Here is a 27,606-nt window from a genome sequence, read left to right as displayed (position 1 = left end):
CAAGGCCCATCCCTGCTGAGCAACGCAGCGAAGCACAGGATTTGTTCGCATTACTTCCAATGTCTGCTAAGCATGTGTTTATGGTTAAGCCCATGTTTAAGTACTTTGTTGAGTCAGAAACAGGGCTGGAAGATGTAACATTTCTTTATATAGATGGACAATACCAACCACTTACAAAAGAAAACAACTCCCAGATTTGTAAATTTACATTTTGCGTAAATTGGTTCCTTACACATTTAGCTTTCTTCCATTTCTAATGGTGCTAAAGCAGACAACTGCTTTATTTATTTTTCATTCTATGCAAAAAGAAAAAAAAATTGTCTTGGAGCTATGTTTTCCTATTGACAGGAGGTGTTCTTCCTGAAAATCTTTAATTGCAGAGAAGGCAGGGACTTAGCTTTTGCTGCCTCAAGCCCCAAGTGTTAGCTTTTTTTTTTTTTTTTTGGATGGAAGACAGAAAACACAACGTCCGGGAAATGACTTCCCCACAGATCAGACCAGCTCAAATCTGGGATTTAAGCAAGCTGGCATTGTCCTGCCGAGGTCTCCGTTTGAACACCCAGCCCACTGGGCTGAATCACGGTGGCTTTCAGAGCCTTGGAGAAATATCTGCAGCACATTTCAGAGACGTGTGCAAGTCTCCTAAAGAAGTTGTTTTTACACTCACGTTGTTGACCTTCCATCCTGAAATCTTTGTCCGCTCACGGCTCTGCCTGAGCTCCACAGGAGCTAAGAGAACATGATTTCTTGAAGGATTGGTCCTTAGGTCTGTCAATACTGAAAGCACATTTTCTGTCTTCTGCATCAAGAGCTCTATTTGGCGACTCTGAGCGTGTTAGTATGTTTATTCCCTGTCTGCTTCCATGCTGGAAATGGATACCTGTCTTGGCTCAATAAAATTGTCATTTAATTTAGCTTTAATGAGACAGTTGCATGTTGAACGCCAAACAACTGGTTTGTTTACATAAGATTAACAAGACTGGTACTAATTACATACATTTTATCTTTCCATATTTTCCTTATAAAAACACTAATTAAGACATTATGCACTCCTCAATGTCAAATGGCTGTTCAATCCAGGCATTTGCAGAATGTAAGTTCTATTTGCACCTTATTCTTCCTGATTTTATTTTTATTTGGAAAAAAAACCAACCAACAAACCCACAATCTTTTTTGTCCAGGAATTAGCAACTAGCCTGTTTCAAACCAGACATGACCTCCTAAGAGTGTTATGATTGCAATAGCTCTAACCCAATGAATGTAACTCAGTTTGCATTCTTGCAGTTGAAATTAATTCATTCAGGGCTGTACCGGAGTCTTCAGGAGGTCGGAACAGTCTGTTGCCTGATCCAGACCTACATTTCAATCCTCCTGAAGTTCAGTGGATTATCTGTATTTGGCGTGTTGACCCAAATTAATCTGTTATTTATGTTTAAAAAAAAAATTACTCATTTACAACAGCTCGTAATACTAACAAGTACCCTTTAATTTGTCCTTAGTTGCATATCATAAGATTTACCTGTTAAATCTAAATTAAATGAATGGATGAGACAGGAATTTGAAAAATCCTCCATAAAGCTGGGCAGAGCTGCTGGGGTTGTTCATTCTTTCATCCTAAGCAAGACTGAGGAACTGGTGAGAATGACCCCCGCAGTTTTAAAATGCTAATTGTTTTGAAAAAAAGAAAGGGAAACATTACCTTCTTATCCCCCATTTCTTCGTTTAAGCTCTAACTGTCCCACTGCAAACTGCATCTTTATTCTTTGTTTCCCCACTGAAACCAGATGCTCCCCAGCAGCAACCATGTTTAGAAACCTTCAAACAAATTCTCATGCCAAGGCACACCGCAGTAAGGACTCGGCAGACAGCAAGATGCCACTTGTTAGCAAGAGACACGTATGAGGTGAAGCGTGATATGTGATCTTAAATATGGTTAAGCTACAAATATCCAGAGTTATGAGAAAGAACGGACTGAAACAGATAGCCGAGACATGCTGCCTGTGACTGTTAACTACGCCAAAATGATGAGTGGGGACAATACGAACACACAGGCACACGTACACGCGCTGTTCCCAGAAAAGACCAACCAGAGACGAACAGAAGTGAATGAGAAGAGTAAACACAGCCACAATCTACAGGCAATTCCCAAATGTTCACTTAGAAGGCAACAACAACACGGCTATTAGCTTTCTTTCTTCTAAGCAGCGCAATGAATATTTAAAAGATTCACTTCGCACCGAGTATCTGAAATTCAAATGCAACCTTTCATTCTGTATCTCTTTAAAAATCTTTATAAATACGAGCTGATTCCATCTATTGTAGTACTGAATTTCAGCTAAATTGTCAGTAAATGGGATTAGCTATGAAATATTATATATCAATTCAATATAATAACTTAGGCTAAGAATTTATCATTAGAGTATTGTATCTGAGTAAGAATGCAGGAAGAATTTAGAAAAAAGGCAAGTGCTCAAGAAAATGGGGAATTGGTGAGCCTGCACTACCTTCTGGATCTTCATAGTGTTTTTTAAATAAATAGAAACAGTCAGGATATCAGTTTGCATCCCACCTGAAATAAAAGGCATTTTCTTACAGCACTGAACATGAAAAAACCGGGGCACGGGCTTAGTACAACACTGAAGGGAAAATACCACTCAACAGGTCACTTCCAAGACCTCCTGAGCACCCCTTCTTCTCCTTGTATGACTTCCTCACGTGTACAAAGTTTGAAAAAGGAAAACATTAAACAATTTTGTTAAGAGATAATGAAACGGACTTTAATTTTCAGGTGACAGCTTGTGTGCGCACGCATGCACACACACACATATACACACCTCTGCAAGCATCCCTACCCCAGCAGTATTTTGGGATATGATAGCTTTGCCCATCCAAACTTCATTGTCAAATACATTTCAGAGGTGACTCAAGGCAAAACCAATATTCTTTCTTATTACTTTGAATTTTCAGAATTTAATACAATGGACAGTTTTCCTGTATGATCCTTTTTTTTTTTTTTTTTTTCCCATTTATCTCGGGCACTGGCTGCATTATCACTGGTGTAAGCATGTACTTCCACGGTCAAAGAAAATATTGTTTCTAAAAGCAGAGTTTGCACTGAAACCCAACCCTCCTCTCCCATTCCCTGTGTTTCATTTTCATTTGAACTGCAGTCATTATTTGTACTGCATTATAGACCATTGCAATATTTTATGGTTCTATTAAAATGCTGTCCCCATCACTTCTGCAAATCAAACCCTCTAATTATAAATAATAATAAAAACGCAGGGCAGGAAGTTCTTTGCTTTCCATCTGCTTTTCATTAGATTACTCAACCCAGCCAAATCTATGGACAATTAAACAACACAAGGAGTTCTATGTTTGTATATTCCTTCATGGGAAAGAGCTTTATGCTGCAGATACAAGATGTCCTAGATGCTCTACACATCATATTTTGATTGAAGAAAATAAAGTTTGCATGTTGATAAGTATGTCTTATCAAGCCCAAATCTAAAACTTCACATTAATTCTCAATGAAATACTCTGCTAATGTCGAGTAAGGACAAAAGCTCCAAGTAGTTCCTTTTAGAAAAGTCTCTATTCCTTGGGAAAAGCCAATCTGATGTTTCAAATATAGGGAAAGGGAGAAAATTAATTGTTGTGGGTATTTAAGTGTATGAGAAATACCCTATATGTTTAAGCCATAGATTAGAATACACCTAACGCACGGAATATGGGCGAGGAAAATGCAAGCTCTTCTGCTTTATGCCAGCAATGCAATTCCTAGCGAGGCTCCGGAGGAACCACTTGGCAAGATCCAATTTCACATTTCGCAGCAGTGCTACTCAAGCCACCCAGGGTGCTCCAGCAACTCATTTCTGCTCCTGTGCCACCTTCCTGCGCTGTGCTGACAAGGCATTCAGCTGGTGCAGCTGTGCGGTAACCCAGCCCAGGAAACTGAAACTCCTTCCTCCCCCTTCATCTTCTCACCCCTTCTGTACTTCACACATCATTTTTTTCCTCCAGGCTGATAGGTTCCTCGAGTTCTCCAACATCACAGTCGACATGCCTTAACTATGGGAAACTCCTCCCTGAGTCCTTCTAGCTCCCGCCAAGTCACAACTTCGGTAGCAACCGAGGAAGAGTCTTCCAGACTTCTGCCTCCACCATACAAGTACTGTTCCTTCCCAAGGTGGAAAAAATAGAAAGCATAATGCTGCAAAGAAATGGTATCATAAATTCTGTGGGCAAAGGAAGGGCAGGGAAGGATTACAGAAACAGCTGCCACATTCGCTGTAGCAATCTTTACATCTGAAAGCTCATCAGTGTTCTTCTGGAGTAGTCTTTTGCCTTCAGTTGTACGCCTAGAACAACTATCAGGGAAGGTCAGCAGGGACAGCCTCGTGACTTGGCAATATCCTTCAACTTATTACTTTTAATAGGACTTGGGCTTTCGGTATCAACCTTATAACAAACATTTCCCAGGACTGAAAGAGGAAATCCACCCCCTAGTGTGTTGTTAAAGCCAAACAGAATCTATTAATCTATGCTGCTTCATTATCTCCCATTAAAGCATAGCAAGAAACTACTCACTAGCAGCTCATGACATTTAATTGCCTGAGCCATATTTAATAATAAACACTCGCTTATGATTGTATCTATCAGCCTGGCCTGTATTTGGACTTGAAGTTGCCCTTGTCTACGTGCTTTAGCTGATAGAGTACAGAGAAGTGACTGATCACAGTATTTAGAGATCAGCTTCAAACAACAAAAGGCAGATACTGGATTTATGGAATGCCCACCTGCTGCAGCGCTTTGAATTGCTAGTGATCTCTGTGACACTGATTCTAGCAAATACATTTGCATGTTCCCAGGAATAACAAAGGCTGGAGATACCAACGGCTGAGAAAACTATTTCCCTAAACCGTCAGCTCTTTGAAGCACGCAGATTAATGCAGCGCACGGATAGCTTAGGGTGTTCATCACTTTTTACCACTGAACTGAGAGTTCCCAGCTGTAACACAAGATCTGATAAAATGCACTTCCCTTAGTAAAAGTCAAACTTTTGAATCACATCTATTTGTTTTAAACTATCAAGTCAGCAATCTTATAAGATAAGGAACATCATTAAAATAGAGAAAATAGACAAAAAGAACACCAGTTAACCAGCTTTCCAACTCAATTTGGCGGCTGCATAACGTTTTAAGAAAGCAATTTCAACCTGCTTCTCTTGATACAAAAGAGATACAGATCTATCTTATATATATAAAAATATATAGATTAAAAAAAAAAAAAAGGAAGAATAAAACAAAAGGTTCACCACCAGTAAATTCTGCAGAGATCTCAGTTACGTGAGCACATCTAACTGCAATCACTTCCAGCGTATACTAGGATGACGGTAGAATCAGATCCAAGATCTCATTTTCTATTTATTTTTCCTTTCATCAGCAGAGCTTGGTATTAATTTGCCTGTATTTTATACAACACAAAACTGTCCAGAGGCAGTAGGAAGTAGATGGAGTCATCTACCCAGAGCAGAAGCAATTAGGATTCCAAGTTCTGTTATATCTGACTTTCTCCATCAATCCCCAAACAGAAAGAAGCTTCCAGTACCTAATTAATCTATTCCATCTAAGTCAGCATAAACATTTTTGGGTCGCCTATACGTTCTGTATGAAAAAAACCTAACATACAACACTCTCTGCACACCGAGAACTGGCATGTTGCATGGAATCACTAGTTACAGATTGCTGAAGGAATCTTAAATTCTTACAAGCTTAGAAGCTTTCAAATCATGCAGGAGATGGACACTGATACTAGCTTACAAAACACCGCAGATGAAAGACATTCAACAGTGGCAACTATTCAGAGAGAGGTAATGTGTGGATGATCAACACATAGAAAGGATAACATGGTATGTATAAAGGATGATCAACACACAGAGTATAAGATGGTATGTATAAAGGAGATATTAAACATGGAACACCAAAAGGTAACTCCATTTTATTTCACTGCATCATAAAATTTAATATACATACCTGGTTTTGGCACAGAATTGGTCACGGACTGAGGAACTTTGTCGTTAATTAGTTCAACGCACTCACTAGGAAAAAATCCAACCTGTAGTAAAAACAGAAAGAGAGGCAGAATATTGAATGTAGTGGTTTTGAGAGCTGAACTGTTAAACCAGCAACTGTTAAACATTTTCCTCGAACTTTGCTTGCCTGATGCTCCATAACATTATCCAACCTAAAACGACCAGCATAAGAGTAATAATTTTTCAAAATGATGCAGCCAAAAATGCTACAAACCAAATAATTAGTTCTGTAAAATACGGTTATAAGTCTGTTTTCTAAGCTTGGTCCACAGGACAGAGAACTTCAACTTGCAGCAGAGAGGGGAGAGCACAAGTGTGCTACGCACACTTAAATCTCAAGTGGAACTCGAGAGAGAGCCAGAAAGACTTTAGCTGGGTTTCCTGCACCTGGCTGCATGTATGTAACATGAAATTCCATGAAGAGAGCAAGACGTTTCTGCTCTTAGCGTCTCAATTATCTGTACTTAAATCTCACCAACACTTGACCTTTTTTCACTGTCAAAATACTATATTCACAAGTATTTTAACATTTTATTCCTTTAGAAAACTGAAATCAAATATGGGTCAATATATTTGCATGTCTGTATAGAACGCATATTCTCGTATGGTAAGTTAGAAGACACTTTGAATGCACAAAGCTCTCTACTGTGCCCTAGCCTTACTGCCTGTGCTTGATCTGATGAGCGTGGGTAATAGGTGATACTCCTGAAGCATTCAAATTAAGCGTGTTTAAAAATCTTGCTAAAAAAGTTCAATGTGTTTTTAGTTAAATTGAATTCAATTCGGTCTTAGAACTGAGAACAGGTTTAATAAAATATACATAGAGCAAACTGAGCTCTACATTTGTAAGTAAGAACCCAGTAATTTGACTAGAAATAAACACAAGTATTTTTAGAAGAAACAGCATGATGTAGCAAAAAAATCTCTTAACAAGAGCCAGAACTCCTGGTGCGTACTCTCGTATCTGCTTCTGAACACGGACAAGCCAGTGCAACCATTGCGCCTCAGTTTCCCTATCAGCGAAGGACAAGGGAGAACAGTGCCCCATATCCATTACTGAGAATTGATTTGAGAGAACAGCTGGCAAACGTACTGCACAAGCTGTTTAACCATTATGGTTTATCTGCGTCTCTGCTAATCAAGCTGAAACAGAAAGAATATTCCAGAAACAAACCCCAGAGGCAAGACTCTGCTTAGCAAATATTTGAAGATGCTTCAAAAGCAGTGACCCATCCTGGGCTACCAGGTAGCAGTGCTATGCAAAAAATTTTGACGACCACTGAATGCAGCTGCTTCTCTGCTGCCAGCATCACCCACAAGGAAGACATCTCCAAGGGCCCAAGGCCCTGTGACTGATTACTTTCAAATGCTAATTTGCAGCGTTCCTGCACTGACCTTAAACACCGCGTTTTGCCCTGCATCCCCCCTAACTCAGAAATGCTGGAGAGACTGTCTAAACCAGCGCAAGGGTTAAAGTACGGGGAGGATCTTAATGCTTTGTTGAAATAGGGTGTGCCTGCAGAAATTCACATGCCACTCCAAGGGTTCCGTACCTGGGTGCAGTCAATCAAATTCAGCATTATACAATATGTATGGAAGATAGGTCTGACCTAAGCACTTAGCTGTGATGAGTGCTCTGAAGATAACGGGAGGCCGAGACATACATAAAGTTGACAAGGGGGATTCATACTGGAACGTGGAACGTCTAATCAAGAATTACTGTCCTTGGGAGTAAAGCGCATCCTGGAGAAATATGGAAGCTAATTAAGATGGGTTTGGACAATCTGAAACTGCTAGCGGAAGCGTGAGAAGGAGCACCCTTACACGAACTATCCTCATTATAATACTACAAATCACACTCCTTAAGCCAGCGACCCCGGCCCAAGCAGAGACCCCTCACCTTTGAGCATGCACAGAATATTAAAGTAGTACTGTAGCTTTAAGATTGAGACAAGAAAATGTAGACCAATAGAAAACCGCTTTGCGTAATTACTTAATGCATATGTATAACTAGACTGTATAAATACCGTACCTGCACGAAGGAGCGGCGCGCTAGCTTTGTGGAGCTACCACCTAGCACCCGGTCCTGCGCAAAACTTGAAATAAACTGATATCTCGGCTCTGCATGTGTATTGGGTGTTGCACGCCGGGTAACGAACTCCATTTGTGAGACAGCATGGGGAGAAGTGAAATTATTTCCCTTTCACTGTTTAAGGATTCAGGCTAAGATGTGTCCAGAAAGGACTTTTACACTTGCCAGCATTCCAACCTTCTCTCCACTTCACGGTGTCTTCTTACTCTCGTCCCAGGTGAAAGTCAAGCCGGACCAGAGCCCTTGGCAACTTTTATCCTTAGTCCGTATTTCCAGGCTTTTTTCTCTCTCGTATCCTACCTCCTCACCCAACACAGCTTCTGTACTGTGACATGTAATTCAAGCACCACCACCCTTCTGAGACACCCTGCCTAAGCCAGAAGCAGGATTTCCTGTCCCGTGTCAGGCATGCGATTCGGACAGCTGAAAGCATCAAGTCACTTCAGGCAGCCACAGTTTGGTCGAGTGCTGCAACAATGCATGGCAAAGAGCCAGCGGATGGGCCCCAAGCTCATCTAAACAGAAGAGCTGGGCCAGGACTGCTGCCAGTCATGTTAGCACATCTATGAAATCCATTGGAGCCACAAGGCAGGCAGCGCTGCGAGTCTGGCAAACAGTCCCTGCTCTATTTATTCATCTTACACAATTCCCTTTTGTCTCCAAGGAAGAAAAAAAAAAAACTCCTTCTTACTCCAAGTTGATTTTCACCCATAACCCCCCCCCCAAGCAATTTAGTAGCAGTGTCATGCATGGCGTGTCCAGGTAAACACTCCAGACTTTGAAACTATTCCAAATTCCCTAAGGAAAGCAATAGTTAATAGTAATACCAGAAAACTTCTCCTTCCCACACCCCCAAAATCCATCAAGGTGACGTTCTGTCCAAGTAAGAAGACAAACCGTAATCCATCATACTTAATGTTAAGGACTCGGAATATGCTTTTTGTTAAGACCATGACAGCACGGGAACAGAACTTGTGACAGCAGCACTATGGATCAGTAGATCTTCTCTGATCTATGGTTCCCTGTGATTGAGACGGGCCTGTGCATTACACTTCTGCCCAAGTGACTCACAGAACTGAAGAACCCATCCAAAAACCAAGATAATGTATGGCTTCACCCAACCGCTCACTCAGCTTGGGTGTGCAGATTTTGCAAGGAGATGATATCCTGGAGTTATATAACGTAGTGGTGATTTCTGTGCAGTTTATAGATAGAAATACGCTGATTAGCACAAGAAAACCAGCACAAATACTAGCAGCACATACAGGGGCCCTTCATCAGGCAGCTCATAGCTCAGTGATGCTGCTTTGCTAGGAGAAGTTGAGAAACAGGCTGATTGGTACATACACAAAAAGTACTGGTATTTAAACAAAATACATTATATGGTTTTTAAATACTTTCCTGTAGCTAAGACTCTCTTGGACATTTCCTGTGCAAGAGATGCAGGAGACAATTTTTAAGTTAGGAAAAATGTACATATCCAGGGAAAGTCTCAGCCCCATCACACCAACGATACATTTGGGAGACTCCACCGCTGAAGTGAGAGCTTCTTTCATTCTCAGTGCTTTGAGAACTTTTTTTAATTGCCCACAACATCTATGCCCGAGACGTGTAAAGAAACCTGAAGCACTTGGACACCAACCTTCCATTAATCATAGTGAAAAATGGTGGATCTAAATCCAACCCAAAATCCCATACTGTAATCAAAAGCTCGTTTGCCTTTGATTGTTAATATAATGTTTCTCCTGTTTCTGGATGCAACAGACAATGCTAAACATGAATCCCGAAATGAAAGAACCAAGATGGTCATGTCACTGCTTCTAGGTATCTCAGAACCTTTCCCAAATAAAACACAGTACCTGTTCTCAATGTATCATTTTTGCCATGTTCACAATCAACAATTATAATGGATTTTTTTAAGGGAAAGACAATTTTTGCTTGTGCTAGTGTTGACAAACTTTCTGATGTTAACTTACTGGTAATAGTTCTGCTGGCTTACATTTTCTGACTTATTTATTCTAACTTTTCTTGCAAGATCCCCAAGAGATCATCTTCAGGGGCATAACCCCTAACTTGTGCCTCATTCCCACCCACTTAAAAGATGCTGCTTTTCCTCCCATTGAAAGTTTTCCATGATTTTGTATAAATAAATGAGTTTAGTCCAAGAGTTCATCTCAACAGATGTAGCAAGGCACTATTAGAGCTTGAGCCAGGATTAAAGGATTTGGCAATGTACGAAAATTAATAGCAAGGGTAGTATATATTTAGATAAATACAAGGTCATCTAAAGGTTAAAAAAAAAAAACTACACACCTTAACCTAAGGAGGAAAGCACAGGCTCCTGTTGCATGCAAACACTTCTGCAACAGCTACTGTATTCCCCCCCCACTTCTATGCCAGCGCCTGCTAAAACTGGAAGATACATGAGGCTTTAAGGGGAAAAGTCAAAGTGACTAATAATTTTCAGTGTACGAGGAGGGAATTCAAACAAATGAGAAAGCAGCAGCAACATAAATGGCAAATGAATCATTGTTTGAGACACTTCGATTGTTTTTTGGTTTTGACATAGGCTAAAGTATGGGTTAAACTTCTTTCAAAAATTTTTCTCTTTTAGTTTTAAATCATGATAGGCTAGCAAAACCTAGCGTCAACCTTTTATTGCTTGTTTGGCTTGCATGAGCAGAATTTTCACCATGCTGTTTGCCAAATAACCACATAGAAGTGGCTAGGGCAGAGAGCAGGGCACCTCACCTCGTTTCCCAAAGTACAGCTGGCATACCAGTGCAGCCCCTGTTCAGAAGGTACTCACCCATTTCAGAGGGGCACCAGTTACAGGAGGAACGGCATTGTTAGTCCTCTTATCCTAAACTCTTGTAAAAGAGAGCTGAACATCTTGGCCACAAAACTCTTCTAATTTCTTTTGTTCACAAAAAGAATGCCTGTGTGGGACGGTAGATGTTAATTATCCATTCCAGACTGGTATGCCAGCTGGACTTTGGGAAACTAGGTGAGGCTGGTCAAAGGCTCTTCCTTCAACATTCTCACCTGCCAGAGCGGCTGAGCTAGCAGGCAGCTGAATGCTGAACGTTATTACCAAAGGTCACACACGCTCCTACAGCGAGGTGTGAGAAATCTCCGCTGCTCAGCTCGAGAAATGCGTTCACACCTACGGTGCTCGCTGGCTGGGGACGGCGAGGGAAATGCCAGCACACACGCGTACGAGTGCCTGTGCCCGTGCAAACTTCTGCTACGTGCCTACAGAAAAAGGGCAGAGTGGATGCGTGCAGAGTAGGAAACTCGTGGCAAATCAGTTCAGACATCATTTTGCCTGATCTGTTACTGCGGTCGGCACTGTTCTACAAATGGAAGTGGCCATCTGGCTGAGAAATGACGTCGCTGGTGACATGTCCACTGGGCTCTTGCACATCGCCTGTTTTGCAGGTGCTATCATTCACCGGGCAGATGGCTGCCTCTCGCACGAAATCAATGCATGTGAACCAGAAATCAAACTTTCGCTTCTCATTTAAGAACTGGTGTTTCCAAAGTGACACTAGCCACAAAAATGTGCTCTGCCTTCCCAGGCCATTTTTACTAACTGGTACCCTATGCTCACGTCACATACGTGTTAGTTATTACAAAATGATGCACAAGAAAAAAAAAATGCTCTCAACTAACAGCCTGTTTTATTCCTGACCCATCCGAGACAGAACATGTCCCTTTTTGAGAAATCCATTCAGTCTTTAAAGCCTGTGTCCAGGTTCAGCATGGAACATGGTGTGAAAGCAAGGGCCTGCAGTTTCATGACCAGTTCAAGCTCAGGCTCATTCCAAAAAAGTCCAGTCCAGCCCGGTTATGCACAGTCTTGTGCGTTGTTTTGTGTCACCGCTAGCAGCCCTGCAGCTTGCTGTTGTGCAGTAGTGCAACTAATGAAACTATACCCAAAAGACAGAATTATTCAGAACATCAAAAGGCAGTTGTGCACCAAAAAAGGGCCTGTCCCTAGCGATTCAGCTGTCTGAAACTGAGCTACTGATTGAAAAGACAAAGCGTGAAGAAAAAGAAGAGGAGAACAAAGAGGGCTGGAAGGCTGTTAACGTGGAGGTGGCTGTAATTTAGGTAACAATCTTACAATGAAAGCAGTGACTCACTAAGGGCATTTGAAAAGAAAAAGGCTTGAGGAAAAATGTCTTAAAAATAATTTTACTTTAACCAGAGAAAATGATAAGAAGCCTACTGGGTTGTTTTGTTCCGCATAGGATTAAGTGTCTCGCAATGCAGTCATTAGATTAGGTATTGGGAGAAAGGCACCTGCAACTGTAACATAGAAATCTGAAGGATAAGAAAAATGGTGATTCATTCCTGAAGGATAGCTCTGGCTGACAAAGAATAAATTGACTTCCATGCTGCATCAAAGCTGCAGTTCAAATTGAACGTACTTGCAACTTATCAGGTTTGCCCTTCTGTTGGCGGCTGTAGACCTGCCTCTTGTTCATTTGCACAACGGAGAGAGACCCCCATGCTAATAGATGGGGGGACTGCAGAAATGAACGCACTTCTGCCCAGACATACGCAAATCACAGCTGGTTTAAATGCACAAACCCAGGTAAGTTCTTTTAAGTCAAAAAGTAATTTTTTTCCACGTTTGGCGAAACCTTGCTCTCCTCCTATCAAGACATGATTTACAATGTAAGCTGTGGTCCATTTAATAAAACCTCGCCCCTTTCCTAGCACAAAGCAAAAACCTGAGAAGTAGCATGAACAAACTATCCAAACATTTGGTCTTTGGACCTCCTCCTTTTATCTGCTCTCAGAATCACAACTATCTGGCAAGACAGACTTTGTTGATTTATTTTATTAATTAAAATGACTGGATCAACAGATTGCCATCACGTTTACAATGGCTGTTTTTCCTAAATGGGAACAGAATTGTTTGCCTATAATGAATGCTTTAAAGGCTGCACGGCTTCATCACTACTTATACATGTACATACTGTAACAACTTTCTTCACCTATACACTCTTTTTAAGTATTCATCAAGTACGCTTCTGTACTGAACTGTAACACATCTCTAGGTCTGGTGTATCAGCACCAGGGAGAAATTTCCTTTCTCTGAATTCTCTTCTCACTGCAGCAGTTAGTATGGTCAAAAAACTCCATTACAACAGGAAATGTACTTTTTCTGTACACTTACAGCTTATGGGCCTTAAACTTGAAACACAGGTTCAGGAAACCCTCTCCCTCTTTGTACAACGCTAGAATTTGCATGTCTTGGTCGCTGACGGTGTTTCATGGAAACGAAAAGCTCTGATAAGTACATTTCAAAGAAATGTCAAAAACTGTCAATTCACAGGAAAAATGCACCTCTCTGCAAATCAGATCCATGGTTGTGTGAAGAGATATGTTTATGCAGTAATAACTGAGTTAGCATAGCTTATGAAATTACTGCCTGTCAGCTGAGATACAGCTGTTGAAAACCACCCCTGAGCTAACTAGCTGTACTCTGCAGTCAGCAGGAGCAGAAAGCATACAGATGGTCTGTTACCCTGTCTCAGCTGACAGGCAGTAACTTCTTAAAACACACTAACTTCATTTTCTGCATTTGTGCAAACACATCCGGAGAGCTACTGGAACATATATTGTGGCTGCTGCATTTCCAATAGCGTGGTTCAGTGGCCGTGATCTGATTCACACTGTGAAAGACTTGCTTACAATTTAAGACGCAAGATTATTCCACCCCTAATTTTCTGTTAAGCAAAAATATGGTGCTCTATTTCTGCAGCTGTTCAGATCTGTTGTGTCAGTACACTGACTGTGCACGGATACAGACAAAACCCTTTTCAAGCGGTTTGCTCATCAACATATCTTTATGCTGGGAAAGCACAATAGGATTGCTCTGATCTGAGAGACAGAAGGCAGTGACAAACTGCAAAAGAGCTCCCTTGCTAGTGTCTTTAATCACCAGCGATGCTCTTCGTATCTAGTCACAATTTCAGCCAGCCTGATGGCAAGCAGGGAGCTCACACTGAATAATGGCATCTACATCCCGCATGGAGACACCATACACTTGTAATCAATCAGGTTTGGGCAAAGTGTCTGCACTCATGCACAGATCGCAAAGGAGTTTTGTTTTGTTTTATTGATTCACTTGGAGGTTAAATGCGGCATAGCCTGATCATTCCAAGTAGTACTAAAGCATTTCATTAATTTTTGATAGTACAGCAAACACAGCTTTAGGGCTTCTAAGATCAGAACAAAAGTCCACATGGACATAACACAGGTCAAAACTAGAAGAACGGTCAAGTTTGTTCAAGAAATATCAATGTCTCAACTCTAGAAACAATTCTCATTTCAGAGTAGGTATCATATGTCCACGCTGCTCTGATTTTAGAAATGAGATACTATCTGAATTCCTCCATCTGATATAAAGCCAACAAAAGCCGTATCTCACGTGCTCTGGCTAATCAGAGAGAAAGTAATTGTATAACTAACACGCCATTCAGATGGGATTTGTAGTGTTTGGAGATCCAATGGCACACAGCCCTGGTATTAATGACAGCAGAACCACAATCTGGATCTGGCACAGAAAGGTCTGTCAGGGAGAATCCGAGGTACTTTGAGAAGACTTTCCAGGCCAAAATATACAAGTGCCTGGTCAATTCTGACCTTCTCCAGAGCAAACTCATAATTCTACCTACTCACAGACAGCAACTGGAGTATGAAAATCCCTCCTACTTGAAAGGAGCTGAAACATGAGACGCTACAGCACAGGGAGGTAGAAAGTTACCCCAACCTTCATTAGCTTTTGGGTTTTGTTTTGTAAATAGAGACTTTTTTTTTTTTTAAATTAAATTTCCTAATGAGAAAATCCAAGCTAGGGAATAACAACTCTTTTGGAAGGAAAGTGCCATTTCAACGCGCAAGTGTTGGTACCTAATTCCAAGGTATGTTCAGGATCTTTTGCAAATTCAATCTAAATCTCTCTGGGATAACATTTACAGAGACCAGTAATATTAACGCTACACAATAAATGCAGACGTGAAAGCACAGGTTAGTTGGGTGCCTCGTCCAAGTCAGTGGCAGTGCCTTATCAAGTGGCTTTCTCTGAATCCTCGATGTTCTGCCTGATCTAGTTTCAGACAGTGGAAGGAATGGGATGATTTGAGTAACAGTGTCAGCTGCCTTGGAGGGGGTGCAACATAAGCTTCCACTAACATCAGGCCAGCTGTCGATCAAAGGGTCATGGCTATCCCTAACTCGCACAGTTAGGCAGGGAGGTAACTTCCTATGAAGACCACGTGTCTGTTCCAGAGAGAACAGGGAAGGCCTCTTACACCAATGCAGGGACACTCTGCTTATATCCATGAGTAATCCTGTGCCGGCACAGCAGTTCGATAAACACGCTGCTGAGTCTCCTGCCTTTATTTAAGTTGTACTATCGGGTCTGATGCTTGTGCCTACCTGAAATCCATGTTTGCCTCTCCACCACGTAGTCAGCTCCTTTGGCGGCATATCAATAACAGACACTATGTCTCCCACCTGCAAAAGATGAGCAACATCAATCACAGCTCGCAGCGTGGCTCGGAGGAAAGCACAATTCAAGTAACTTGCATTCTTCGGCACTGCAAAAAACTGTAAGACTTGTGAGCAACTGCAGCAATGCCAATCTCGAGACATCTGGCTTTGTAAAATCAAACTGTGAGGTAGAAGAGTTCCTGCATTATACAACATACAGGATACAGCTGTTCATAAGGAAACAGTTCTCAAAAGCAGCAGGCTTTCTGCCAAAGGGTACAGAAGCGTTCTGATTAAACTGCAGACATAAGTGAGCAGTGACGGTGTGAAACACATTGGAAAATATTCTCAAGTAGCTGAACTAATTTTTACTACATGCCCTATATATGTGTATGTAGGCATTGACACATGTTGTCTTGTTTCCTTTCACAGCAAAAAGTTCAGAGCTCCCTTTGTAGTTCACAAAGTGACCAAGACATGCTTTTCTTAATTAGAAAATGAACAGAGGAGAGGTGGTGTGGTGTTACAGCAACAGGAAGGAAAATGACCAAGGAGACCAAACAGGTTTTCTGAAGCTTTGCTCATTCCCATAAAAAAACGTAATACTGCAATAGTTCAAAAGGAAATCAGTATAATCAATACTAAATTTGGCGTGGTGGGAATCAAGATCTGTGTGGCCTCTGTAACAGAAAATGAGATAGGCCAGAGCAGAACCTAATTAAATACTGCAGCTGGGTATAGCAAAAATTGTTAACAGTAACGCCCACCTTTTCCCAGAAGTTTTACACCGATGGATCTCAAAGTGCTTTACAAAGAAGGTAACACATACCCCATTTCAGAAAGGGATAACTGAGACACAGGGAAGTGAAGCCATTTCCTCAAGGGAATAGCAAACCACCAGCAAAGCAAATTTCCATTAAGGAAACTGCTGTCACCACAATGAGCAGAGGAGCCAGGTATTTTCCTCACTATTAGGGAGCAAATGCCAGTCACCTACTTTGGCCTATTAGAAATTAACACTAGCCTAAACATAAAGAGATAGCTTGGGTTAGGGAACAGAACGCAGCATTCTAAAACAACCCATCCACTCAAGTGGATCCACACTGTAAAACAACTGATCCACAACAATATTCCACTTCTGTTCTGCCAAGGTTTCTCACTGCATAAACTTGGAAAGCCACACACGCCTTGGTTTCCCCGCTTGTATACTCTGCCTCGTAACAACTTGTTGGACTGCATGACAGTTGCAAGGCCAAATTAGCCTGCTGGCACAGAGCTGTAAGATTTACAAGCAGGGAGTGCCATCTCAGTGCTTTTATTAATACTGAGACACTGACAAACAGCCTGCATCCTGTACTGCATGCATTTTAACTTGGAAGATGACATACCCACATGTCTTTCTGATTAGCGCGGTTCTTTGGTGTACACCAATAATTGCCTCGATTTTGAATATGAACAAAACCCTGGCAGCACTAGACTATCACTATTATTTTTACTTCCCGCGCTGCATGCTAAGGATGCAATCACAAAAACTCCTTCGGGCACTAACTGTTTTCCTTTACACTTTTTTGTATAACACTGTGAATACTCCATTGATAGTAGTGCTGCACATAAACAATCAGAGCATAAAACGCTGCTTTCTGGGTTGAACAGACAAGAGCCAGATATCCAAAGACTTCCAGGGTCTGATCTTCCAGATCTTTGCTCCACGGCAGCTCCTACCCTGTGTCAAGTAAGATTTTCAGAACAGTTTTAGATTATCACCTGTCCTTTAAGTACCAAATTCTGTGACAGCCTGGTTCTTTACTGTTCATGGGAGCAAAAGCTCTTAAAAATGGTTTTAGACACGGACTTGCTAACAGGAACACAGGTTGTGTAAACTGGCCCATGAATAATTAAATTGGCCTGCGTCCACATACGCACATATGTGGACAGTCTTCCTGAACAGTACGACATACTTTTAATACACTGTACAGTACGGACGATGCAGGGTCTGCTGCTGCTCAGAGACCAGGCTAAAGTACTTGGCAGTATCTGTTCAATCAGAAGATACTAATGCCAAGTAAAGCTATATTTTAAAGATGACTGAACTCCTCCCTGTATCCGACCCATTGCAAATCCAGTATTTAACTGAATCTTCTAAGCTTCACCTCACAAAACATTCTGACAGTGTCTGAATATATTCCTGATACACACAGACACACAGAGACAGAGACGTTACACTCTTCTGTATATGACAACAAGGAGCGTAAGCTCCTTTAATTATTTACCTCAAAGGACAGCTCGTCTGCTGCTTGAGCAATATATCTCTTAATAACATGGGCAGCAGCAATAGCAGGAACGTTAATGGATGATTCCTCATGGACTAGCAGGTGATTCCCCTTGTTATCAATCTGAAATAAAGAGCACAGGAGACTGTGAGGCAGCTGAGGACAAGTGCGGAGGCATTGTATTGGTGCTCGTACATGGCAGAGACTTCAGGCTGATTCACAGAGACAGCACAGCTTGGGGGCCCCCCGAGGAGAGCAGCATGGAGAGACAGCGTGGGGCACAGCACACGCAGAAAGGAAGAGGAAGAACAATTCATAAAGAGTATTTCAGAAGGTCGTATGTCCCCATCCAACTAATGGGAAAAATGCTGTATTTGTGCATCTTTGTGTACAAACAGTAACATGACAGTGACTATTTACACCTCCCTTTAGCACCAAATCGTATTGTTTTTCCAGAAGTACTTCAAATGGCAATACAAAAGTGACTAAAAAAATTCTCTACAAGGCAGAATTAATGCTCAAGAAGAGGCACTGAGGTAAGGAGGAAATGCTGTCAAACCAAAAAAACTAGTGTCGCTTTCAATTTTCTCCCACCCTTTTATTTCTTTTTTTAAGAAAACATGGCTCCCACCCCTTGCTGCAATCATCAGCCTACTTTCAAAATTCCTAGATTTTTGTGCTCGTGTAAAATTTGGCAAGGCTCTCAGTTAATCGGAAAGGTTAGTCTGTATTGCACGTGCAATAGGTTTGCTGTAATCTCTAGGTCCGCTGTGTTGCTGTAAATTCTACAGTTTCATTTTTCTCTATAACTTCCCCCCTTTGTGCTGAGAAGGTTTCCAAGATTTTTCTCATCCCAAAGGATTTCAGGGCAAGGAGGATATCAGCAGGGAAAATTGCAGGAAAATGCACTCAATCCCTATCGCAACCATTTAAAAATGAATTGCAACAGTCTAATAATAGTTGTTTCTATTCCTGGTGTGCAGCAGTACCATCAGGCAACGGAAAGACACACATATCTCTACCCAGACTAATCAGCAACAGCACTGCTGACACAGGCAGGTGGCCTTGATCACTTAGCCCCATTCTTTCCTGCGCTTGTTGCCCAATAAGGTCTATTGTTTAAGATGGTAGAAGACCATTAATAGAGAAACCAAAGCTGCAGCTGCAATTCACAATATACAAACAGTGCCACTGCAAGCACAACGCAGGCTCTGTTGAGCAGTTTAACCAACAGTGATGGCAAACAGGAGCAGATAATTGTTTCTGTAGCTGATATTGTTCAGATATTGTTTCTGTAGCTATCGCAAGGAAAAATTAAAAAAAAAAAAAAGAGGGCAGACAAACACCATAACTGAGACAGCTCCAATAGTTTTAGAAACTTGCCCCACTTGCAGTATTGCCTTGCCAAAAAGGAGCATAAGAATGTATGCGCTTTCTGCAACCTATTACTCAGAGACTTCAGCCATGAACTGGACTTTCCCAGGCTGTCCATCGACCCCATTGCTGCTTCAGCAGAACTGCCACCTCCTTTTATTTTGTGGGTATCAGCAGAATGAGATGTCTTTGGGTGACAAAATCCAAGCAACAGGGGGAAAAAAGCTCCTATATTCTTAACATTGGATCTGATTCTGTTTGTTCTATACCTTTTGTGGCCACCTAAACTCCTGTAACAGGGGAATAAAGCTGTTAGGATAGTATTTCAGTGACACCAATAGGTCTGGAAGGATTATACCTCTTTCTGGAAAGACAGGAGACCACATTTGTGGCTTGCTCTGCTGCTAAGGAGAGGAAACAAAGAACAACCTGAGCTCAGTACTATACCTCCATCCATGTGAGAGCAGGCCCACAGTTTATCTTGTTGCCTGCGATGGCTGAGAGACGTGACAGGTAAGCCATCAGCATCTGGGTGACAAGCTGGAAGAGAAAGAAACAGACATACAGTTTTTCTTTTAATACACCATAGTTTGGAGAGACTTCTTCAGTCTTGGAGAGACCATAAATTATCCATTGCCATAGGCAAGTGTTATAGAAACATATTCCCTGTTGAAAGGAAATCTGTCCTTTGAAGAAGGACAGCAAACTACACACAGTGTTACAATCATTACACACACAAAAAAGCGTAAAGAAGCAGCTCCCTGTGAAAGCAATAATGTTATTTTTATAAGATACGTAGATTTTCATCATTTCCCTTGTCAAGATACCTTAAATCTAAAGCCCTCCTCTCATCATGAATTTCACATACAAACAAATCATTTGTATTATGGCCATCAAACACATCTGAGAGCCATTTAGCGAAACAAAACACCCACTTGCAAACCCTTGAGAATGTGGCAACTCTGACTGACCCCTTGGCGAAAGAGTAATATTTCAAATAGTAAAAGAGTGTTTTAAAAATACACTTAGCAATGTCCCTTCTATAATAGTAAACTTGCTTTTATTAAAGAGAAGCTAGTGATGTCTTTCCAAAGCTTCACAGTGACAGTATTGTAAAGCAGTATTGTAGCCCAGAGTTTGCAGGACTGTTTTAAACATTGTTCTCATCAAACATCTGTTCAAATGTGGTCAGTTCAAAATAAAAAGTATAGTACGAGACACCACACAGCTGCAGAATTACACTTCACAGCAGTAGAGCTGTTCAACATCTTTACATCTTCTGTGCTTACAGATATAATGCAGATTTTCAGCCTCATGCTAAAAAGTACATATTAAATCAGTTGTACAAATAAAGATGTAAGAGCTAGGAATGCCTAATATATAATTTAAAAAAAATAAACCCAGGAATTCATTATCCTGAATATTGCCGCTTCTACTGAATTTAAGAGACTAGAAACTTTAAATTCTCTTCAGAAATAGCCTGCATTAAACCAAAGCAACTAATAAATCAGATTCTCTGATGAGCAATGGGACTGCATTATCAACTTCCTACATTCAATGGCAAAAGCCCTGTAGACTTCAGTGGGGTACTGATTTCAGGCATTGTGTGTTGCTCAAAAGCAATCAATCCTCGCCCGCTCAGCACTGAAAGAACACAGATTCTGATTTATCGTTCCTGCATGGATTCTTCTTTGAATGCTTGGAATGGCTTCAATTTCCTCATCTCTCTTTTCAGATACACATCTCCTGGGCAGGCAACATTTGCCTTCCGACACAGCATGTCAAGATTTTTCCGTACTTGTGCTCGATGGTAGGGGGCAAACATACAACTACAGGTCCCAGAGATAAGTGACCTGTGAAATGAAGCAAGGGGCACCGTCCGTCAGCGTGATACATGCTCTTCCCACAGACAGACTGAGGCCGAACAGTTCTGTTATGCTCTACTGGCCCAGATAACCTCTGTGGCCACGCATTACATTGCCTCCCTCTCCACATCTTCTAAAATGATGCAGTCAAGATGCACCTGCTACTTTTCAGAAGATTATTTTGGACATGAATAAATCTCTAAATTATCAGCAGGCAAAAAGCTGAAGGAATGCCAGCTCCCATATTCCAGGAGAAGACAGTAAGTCAAGAAGTAAAAAATACCTCTTATTCATTTAGGAAAAAAGCCACTCTGTAAGCTTTTTAAAGAGCATTTAAATAATGCACTAATGCAAATGCTCTTAAAAAACAGCTTCAGTAATTTTCAGGTTATAAATATAAGTCTAGCATTTCAAATAGTATTACTCTTGCAGTGCTGCAGCCCTAGAACAGCATGAGCTCCTAGGAATGTTAAGTTGCTAACATTAAGTCAGGAAATACCCATATCACTGAAAAAGTTTCCAAAGACATAACAAAATTCTTATCTAAGGAACTCACAGGTACTAACTTGACACTCTCAATAACCATTCCACATTTAGCAGCACATTAATTCATATGAATTTGCAGGGCATTTCCCTTTGGATCATTGAAATTAAGGGTAGAAAAGACATAGTGGTCTTATTACCAGTAATCAATTTCCAAATCTAACCCAGGCCACATTAAAACCGCCTTGTTGAAAATACATACTTGAAAATACCTTCCAGCCCCTTTGGTGACTGTGCTTTACATGTTTACAGAGCTGGTAATTTACCTCCGGACTGTCCTTCAGGGCATCGGAGCGGGGAAGCTCTGAGAGCTGGGAGAAGCGCCGGTCATAAATACATAGGTGAAGATGCTTATCCAGTACTCTGAAATCTTCATAACTCCGCTTCACGATCCAGCTCCTCCCCTGCATAAAGAGCAAAGAGAATCACACTTTTATAAGCTCCTCACCAAGTCGGGTTAGATGAAGAAAATGAAAATTTGTGCAGAAGTAGCAGACAGATCTGGCCGTCTTTCTTCTCAAAACATTTCAAAGTGATGAAAGTGCCTTAGTAGTATTTTCATGTTTTAATTTGTAGACAGCCATTCATGCTCAAACCAGCTGTTAGTGTTCCTGGTTTAATTATTTAACCGTGGGTTTGGATGTGGCCCAGCATTATGAGGCCTATCCAAATCTTTTAACTTCCACCTGGCTTACAAGGATTTTGTAGCATTTTCATACACAAGGTGTCTTTGCACAAAGGTAAATTACAAAATGGTTGTATAAATAGCGTGAAATTAGATTCTACATAGATAGAAGAATATACAATCAGGGATCTGAAGGCAGAATTGAAGCTTGCAAAATTTCTGTCAGACGCCCCAGGCAAATCTTCAGCTGAATTAAAAAAACCCAATCCTTGATGAAAAACACTAGCTGAAGAGTTACTCCTGAGTGCGTATCATTTCCCCAATTAAAATATTGACAAGATACATACTGCTTCAGGGGACAAGGAAGGAACCACAGCAGCACAGCATAATTTGCTTTGTGAAGCTTTTAATAGCTAATGACTACTTCTAAATGCTTCATGGCCTATTATGATCAATAAAAAAATCTTGTAATAATGCAGCAGTTTACAGGTCAAAGCACTTCATGAACAGTCATTAATCCTCTCAGCACTCCCATGCAGCCCCTAAAATGAGACTATTCCTGTTTTACAGATGCGGACACTGACTGAGTGACCATGGACCTCCACAAAGCTTCCCCAACTTCTATTTCAAGCGCAAAGAGCTTTTTCAGTCTTTCTTTCCTAAAACCAACAGTACGGCCATATTTAAAAAGAAAAAAAAAAATCTCTATCAGCATTACACACTCTGCTTCACACTCCACAGGCAGCTGTCTTCCTAGGGAAAGGATGAGAAAAACAACAAAGCACGCAAGAGATGTTAGTCACGCCGTACAAGTCCAGGTGCTCCTACGGCATAGCAATGCTAGCGGCGCAAGGACACAGAAGAAGATGCCAGAGGAAGGAATTAGATTGCTCCAGGTTACGCGGCCACTCCAAGGCAGGGCCAAGGATTAAAAGCGACAAAGGGATGCCTGGCAACCAGTACAGAAAGCAGGGAAATGCGTGGTATAAGAGGGGACACGGCATCGTTCCAGTTTTCCACGGGGAAAGTAGCTGTAAAGCGTGATCCCAGATCTGCCGTACTACACCTGGTGGAGTTCTGGACCTGATGCCCTCTCCACCTGGGCTACAAAAAAGCATGGCCTACTCCGACTTCCCAAACACAATTCTGCTATATTTATTTGTTTATCAGTAGTTATAAGCATCATTTTTCTCTTAATATCCAAAGCTTGCAAGGCAATTGTAAACGTAAAACATATAATCCGGCGTACTAGCTATTTTCTGTTAAATTTATTTAAGACAACTCCAGACAGTGTACATAAACTCTGCTTTCACGTCGCAAGAAATCGCCCATATTTCACAAGCCTACAAAGAGGGTATCTACACAGGACATAAATGCTTTGTAATTTCCCTAAGTTATATCATTTTACTTTTTGTCTAAAGGAGAAAAACAAAAACAGGAGTGCAAGTCTAATTATCTTCAAAAAGATGACAGCCTTTCCAATTTCTCCGTCTTTTGCAATTAAGTGGTTCTTGCTGTCTCGGTAAGTTGCCAGTATGACCTTCAGCTGAGCAAGGTTTAGTCACCAATGTAAGAAACAACAGACCGAGAAATCGCTGCAATCTTTTATTTGCTTCTGCCCACTGCACTTAACAGGACATTTCAATACGATCTCGTACACTACCCACGCAAATAACAAACCTATCTGTCAAATGATCATAAATCTGTCATGAATTCTATGATATTTTACATTTAAATGTTGGACTGTAGATTTGCAGTCTCTTTTTATCATGAATTAAGACAGTAAGAGTTAAATTTACAAGAGAGGAGTAGTTGGGGTCAGCAAACTACTGGTCCATGCGACAGGGTGTGCAGGATCAGCTGTGGAGAACGGACCATACGGACAGCGGTCTCTTGGCTTCTGATGAAACCCATTCTACACGATCACAGTAACGAGGCTACTAATAGCTAGCAAGGAAGTTGATTAATGAGGCGGGACAGCTTACCTCACGACAGCAGCGGTGCTTCTTGCCCCACCGTCTCTCTGGGAGGTTCTTCCTGCGCTGCACAACAACTCGTGGAGCAAGCACCGAGGCGGCACAGGCCGAGCGCGGTGCAGAAAGGTAACCCAGAACCACCGCTCCCGTACCTTAAAACTGCAGCAGTTCGGCAGCTGCTAAGCAACCAGCCAAGCTATCCCTGCGGAAGCAGCAGCAACCTCCTTAAGAGGGCTGGTGCGCACGCCTGGAGGCCAGACCCACTATCACCATTCCTAGGTAAGTCAGCCCAACGCCTGCGATCGCAGCCCCGGATTTCAGGCTCTTGGTGCAAAAGGATTGCAGGATACTTGTGGGAACGGGGCTGCCCGTTCTTCAATCACGTTCAGAATGACTGTGCATATGATGTGTTGCTACAGAAGGCAGTTTCAGGAGCAAGAATACAAATTTCCACCCAGGAGAAAGTTATCCCAACACCCTAAATGTGAGTATTTCCTAATACCCTACAGTTTTAAGTCTGCTATAACTAAATTCAAAAAGCATACATGCTTTAGGTTGTTCTAAAAGTTGTACTAAGCCAAGCTTTTGCAGATGTGGAGCCTGAGTGACAAATTTTTAAGCAAAAATAAGACAGCCATATTTACAAGGGGTGCAATTAACTTTACAGGAAAGAATCATTGCAGCAATCGAGGAAGGAACTGGACAACATTTAGTGCTTCCCCTCAGATCTCCAGTACAAATCACAAGAAAGTAATGTCTAAATTCTCTCAGCTAGACTCCCACAGTTGCACAGCCAAAGCAGCAGAAACAACAGTGACCTCATGCAGTATCAAAGATACAACGTTTCGCTATATCAATATAAAAATTGTACATCTTCCTCCCATTTCCTGCAAATCCTGAAGTGCCAAAAGGGTTTTGCAAAAGGGTTCTTTTTTTAATTTAGAGGTTAATAAAATAGTAGAAACAAGTAAGTGACTGTTAAGTTGGTCTCATGTTGTCCACTGTGTTTTATAGCAAAGCTAAACACCACTGGTGCTTCGGGCACATAATATCCATAAGGCAAAGATGCCTTCTTCACATTCTTAATAATTTCCAGAAATTGTTGCTTAAATACATTTTTGATCACCCTCTAATTTTCCAATTCAATAATTAATTTTCTATTCTTTAATTATTGATGGTCCTGATTTAGAGAAGCACATGCTTAAATCCCATTAATGTCAACGGGACATAAGAATAGAGGTGAAGTTAAGCACACAGTCAAGTGACTTCCCAGATTCAGATCTTCAATTACAAACCTGGGTATGACAAATTTCATAAAAATAAAAAATCAAGTCTCAAATGAAGATTTCAATAATGCCATAACACAGTTTCACGATCTTTAAAAGGAAAAATTGACCACTGACTTAAAAAAAAAAAAAATCCCTCTTGAACAAAATCAAAATATTTTTTTGAATTTCATTTTACAGAAATGTTCACAATGAAAAGCATCATGACAATTATGGATCTCCTCACAAAATGGAAAATCTGGGCTCATTCCTACTCTTATTACAGTTTGATCTGTTCTCCCTTACTCTTGCATGCTGTGTAGGATTAAATGTATGATGAAAGACTGGTGAGATTTCAGCACGCTGCACAGAGCTGCTTATTTTTTTCCTATTATCAAAGCAAGAAGAAATGTCATGCTAAAAAAAAAATGATCAGCGATTACCGAACTGATGATTTAATTTCCACTGAGCCAGAGATTTGAACCTTCCATTAGCAAAACCATTACACCAAGAGATTGCAGATCATAAAAAGCTAGCCAGGCTTCACATCGCACAAGACAAGATTCAGAGGGACAAGGATTCAGAACCCCAGCTCCACAAGCAATATTTTTAGCTCTGCTGGTCAAACGGCCCAAGGAGGATGACAGGCAGCCATAGGCAGGAGAAGTTTACGTACTCCCGTAAGCACAGCTCCTTTGGTGATCCTCCGAGTGAGCAGCAGTCTCGTTCCCTGCTCCCTTCCTTCCCAAGCCCAACGCACAGCATGACAGTGGCAGCTCAGCGATGGTTCGTTTCATTACTAACAGAAAGACATCGCATACTGCAGTACCGCTTGGTTACTGTTGGACTGGGGAAAGCAAATTTAAGAGGAGGGTATTTTAAAACACCCTTGGCATTTTCATTCTCATAGTTAAAAACCCCCACCACCTTTGATCCATCATCTCTCATGCCCTTCAACTGACCAGTACGAAAACCTGACTCATTTCTGAGAGGGGCTCCCATAAGCTCAAGGCCAGTTCCATACAGGAATATTTTTATGTGGACTTAACTGTTTTCACTTGGGATCTGGCAAGAAGCAATTCTTCCCCTCTTGTCAATGGCTTAATTTGAGGCATCCAGCTAACACACGAGAAGCAGATAGGTTCATCTGTGTCAATATTTGTGATACAATTCAGTTAGAAAACAGATATGCACAAGTTTAAAAACTGGCCTCAGTTTTTATAATAAAGATTTACAGATCTCCTCTCCCCACTTTGTAAAAGACTATGCTTCCAGCTGAATCTGTCTACAGCTGTGCAGATAGGACTCCTTTTTGTCCATCAATGCCTCTTCAAGCCAGACACGGTACTATTGAGTTCCAGCACGCACAACTTTCCCGTCCCACGGTCTGAGTATGTTTTCTCTGTAGCACCTAAGATTTATTTATCTTAAGCCAGGGACAGACCTTTCTTTTCTGGTTCAAATGCTTATTTCCTGAGAGAAATCACATGGATGCTCTCATGAACTTTACCAGTCCACATGGAGATCGAGACCAGAAAATGAGATGAAAGTATACGGCAAAAGGCACTGCAGTTTGACCCTATAGTAAGAAAACACCGTGTATTAAATAGCTGGAAAAATGCCAGCATCCACCAGTAGAGTTTAACTCTGCCATGTGGGTGACTTTTACAGCTGTCTGGGTCTTGTGTTCTGTATGTTATTCCAGCATGACCCTTTAGCCCTTTCTCTATTACAAGTCACACTGGAAAATGGCTTAGAAATTTAGTCAAAACAGACAACAAGACTGATAAAATCCATCACTTAAGAGTTTACCCAGGAAGTGGTTTTAGCTGGTGCCATAGGTGGCTTTATCTAAGCTTAAGTCTGTTTATCAAAATGTCCTGGATGATTTTATGACTTCTGGTGTATTATTATAACTTGAAGGAAATTATAAATCTTTAAAACTTAAAGGGAGTTTGCACTAAGGCAACATAAAGCTACTTTATTTCTG

At 41.2% G+C, this 27,606-nt stretch overlaps 1 protein-coding gene across 11 annotated transcripts in view; it reads right to left on the bottom strand.

The window, feature by feature from the left end:
- The window catches only part of ARHGAP32 (Rho GTPase activating protein 32), a 263,478-nt gene that overhangs the window by 64,167 nt on the left and 171,705 nt on the right, over positions 1–27,606 (bottom strand). For all 11 annotated transcript variants that reach the window (XM_075521301.1, XM_075521303.1, XM_075521295.1 and 8 more), the window contains 5 exons: positions 22,017–22,154; positions 19,790–19,882; positions 17,969–18,091; positions 15,645–15,722; positions 6,036–6,117 (listed from right to left, as the gene is read on the bottom strand). In XM_075521301.1, the coding sequence (XP_075377416.1) occupies positions 6,036–6,117; positions 15,645–15,722; positions 17,969–18,091; positions 19,790–19,882; positions 22,017–22,154 (514 nt within the window). The remainder of the gene's footprint in view (positions 1–6,035; positions 6,118–15,644; positions 15,723–17,968; positions 18,092–19,789; positions 19,883–22,016; positions 22,155–27,606) is intronic.

Source organism: Mycteria americana, chromosome 19, assembly GCF_035582795.1.
Source record: "Mycteria americana isolate JAX WOST 10 ecotype Jacksonville Zoo and Gardens chromosome 19, USCA_MyAme_1.0, whole genome shotgun sequence".
NCBI lineage: Eukaryota > Metazoa > Chordata > Aves > Ciconiiformes > Ciconiidae > Mycteria > Mycteria americana.
Note: the sequence above shows the minus strand (reverse complement) of the source record. Positions and strands in the feature narration are given on the sequence as shown.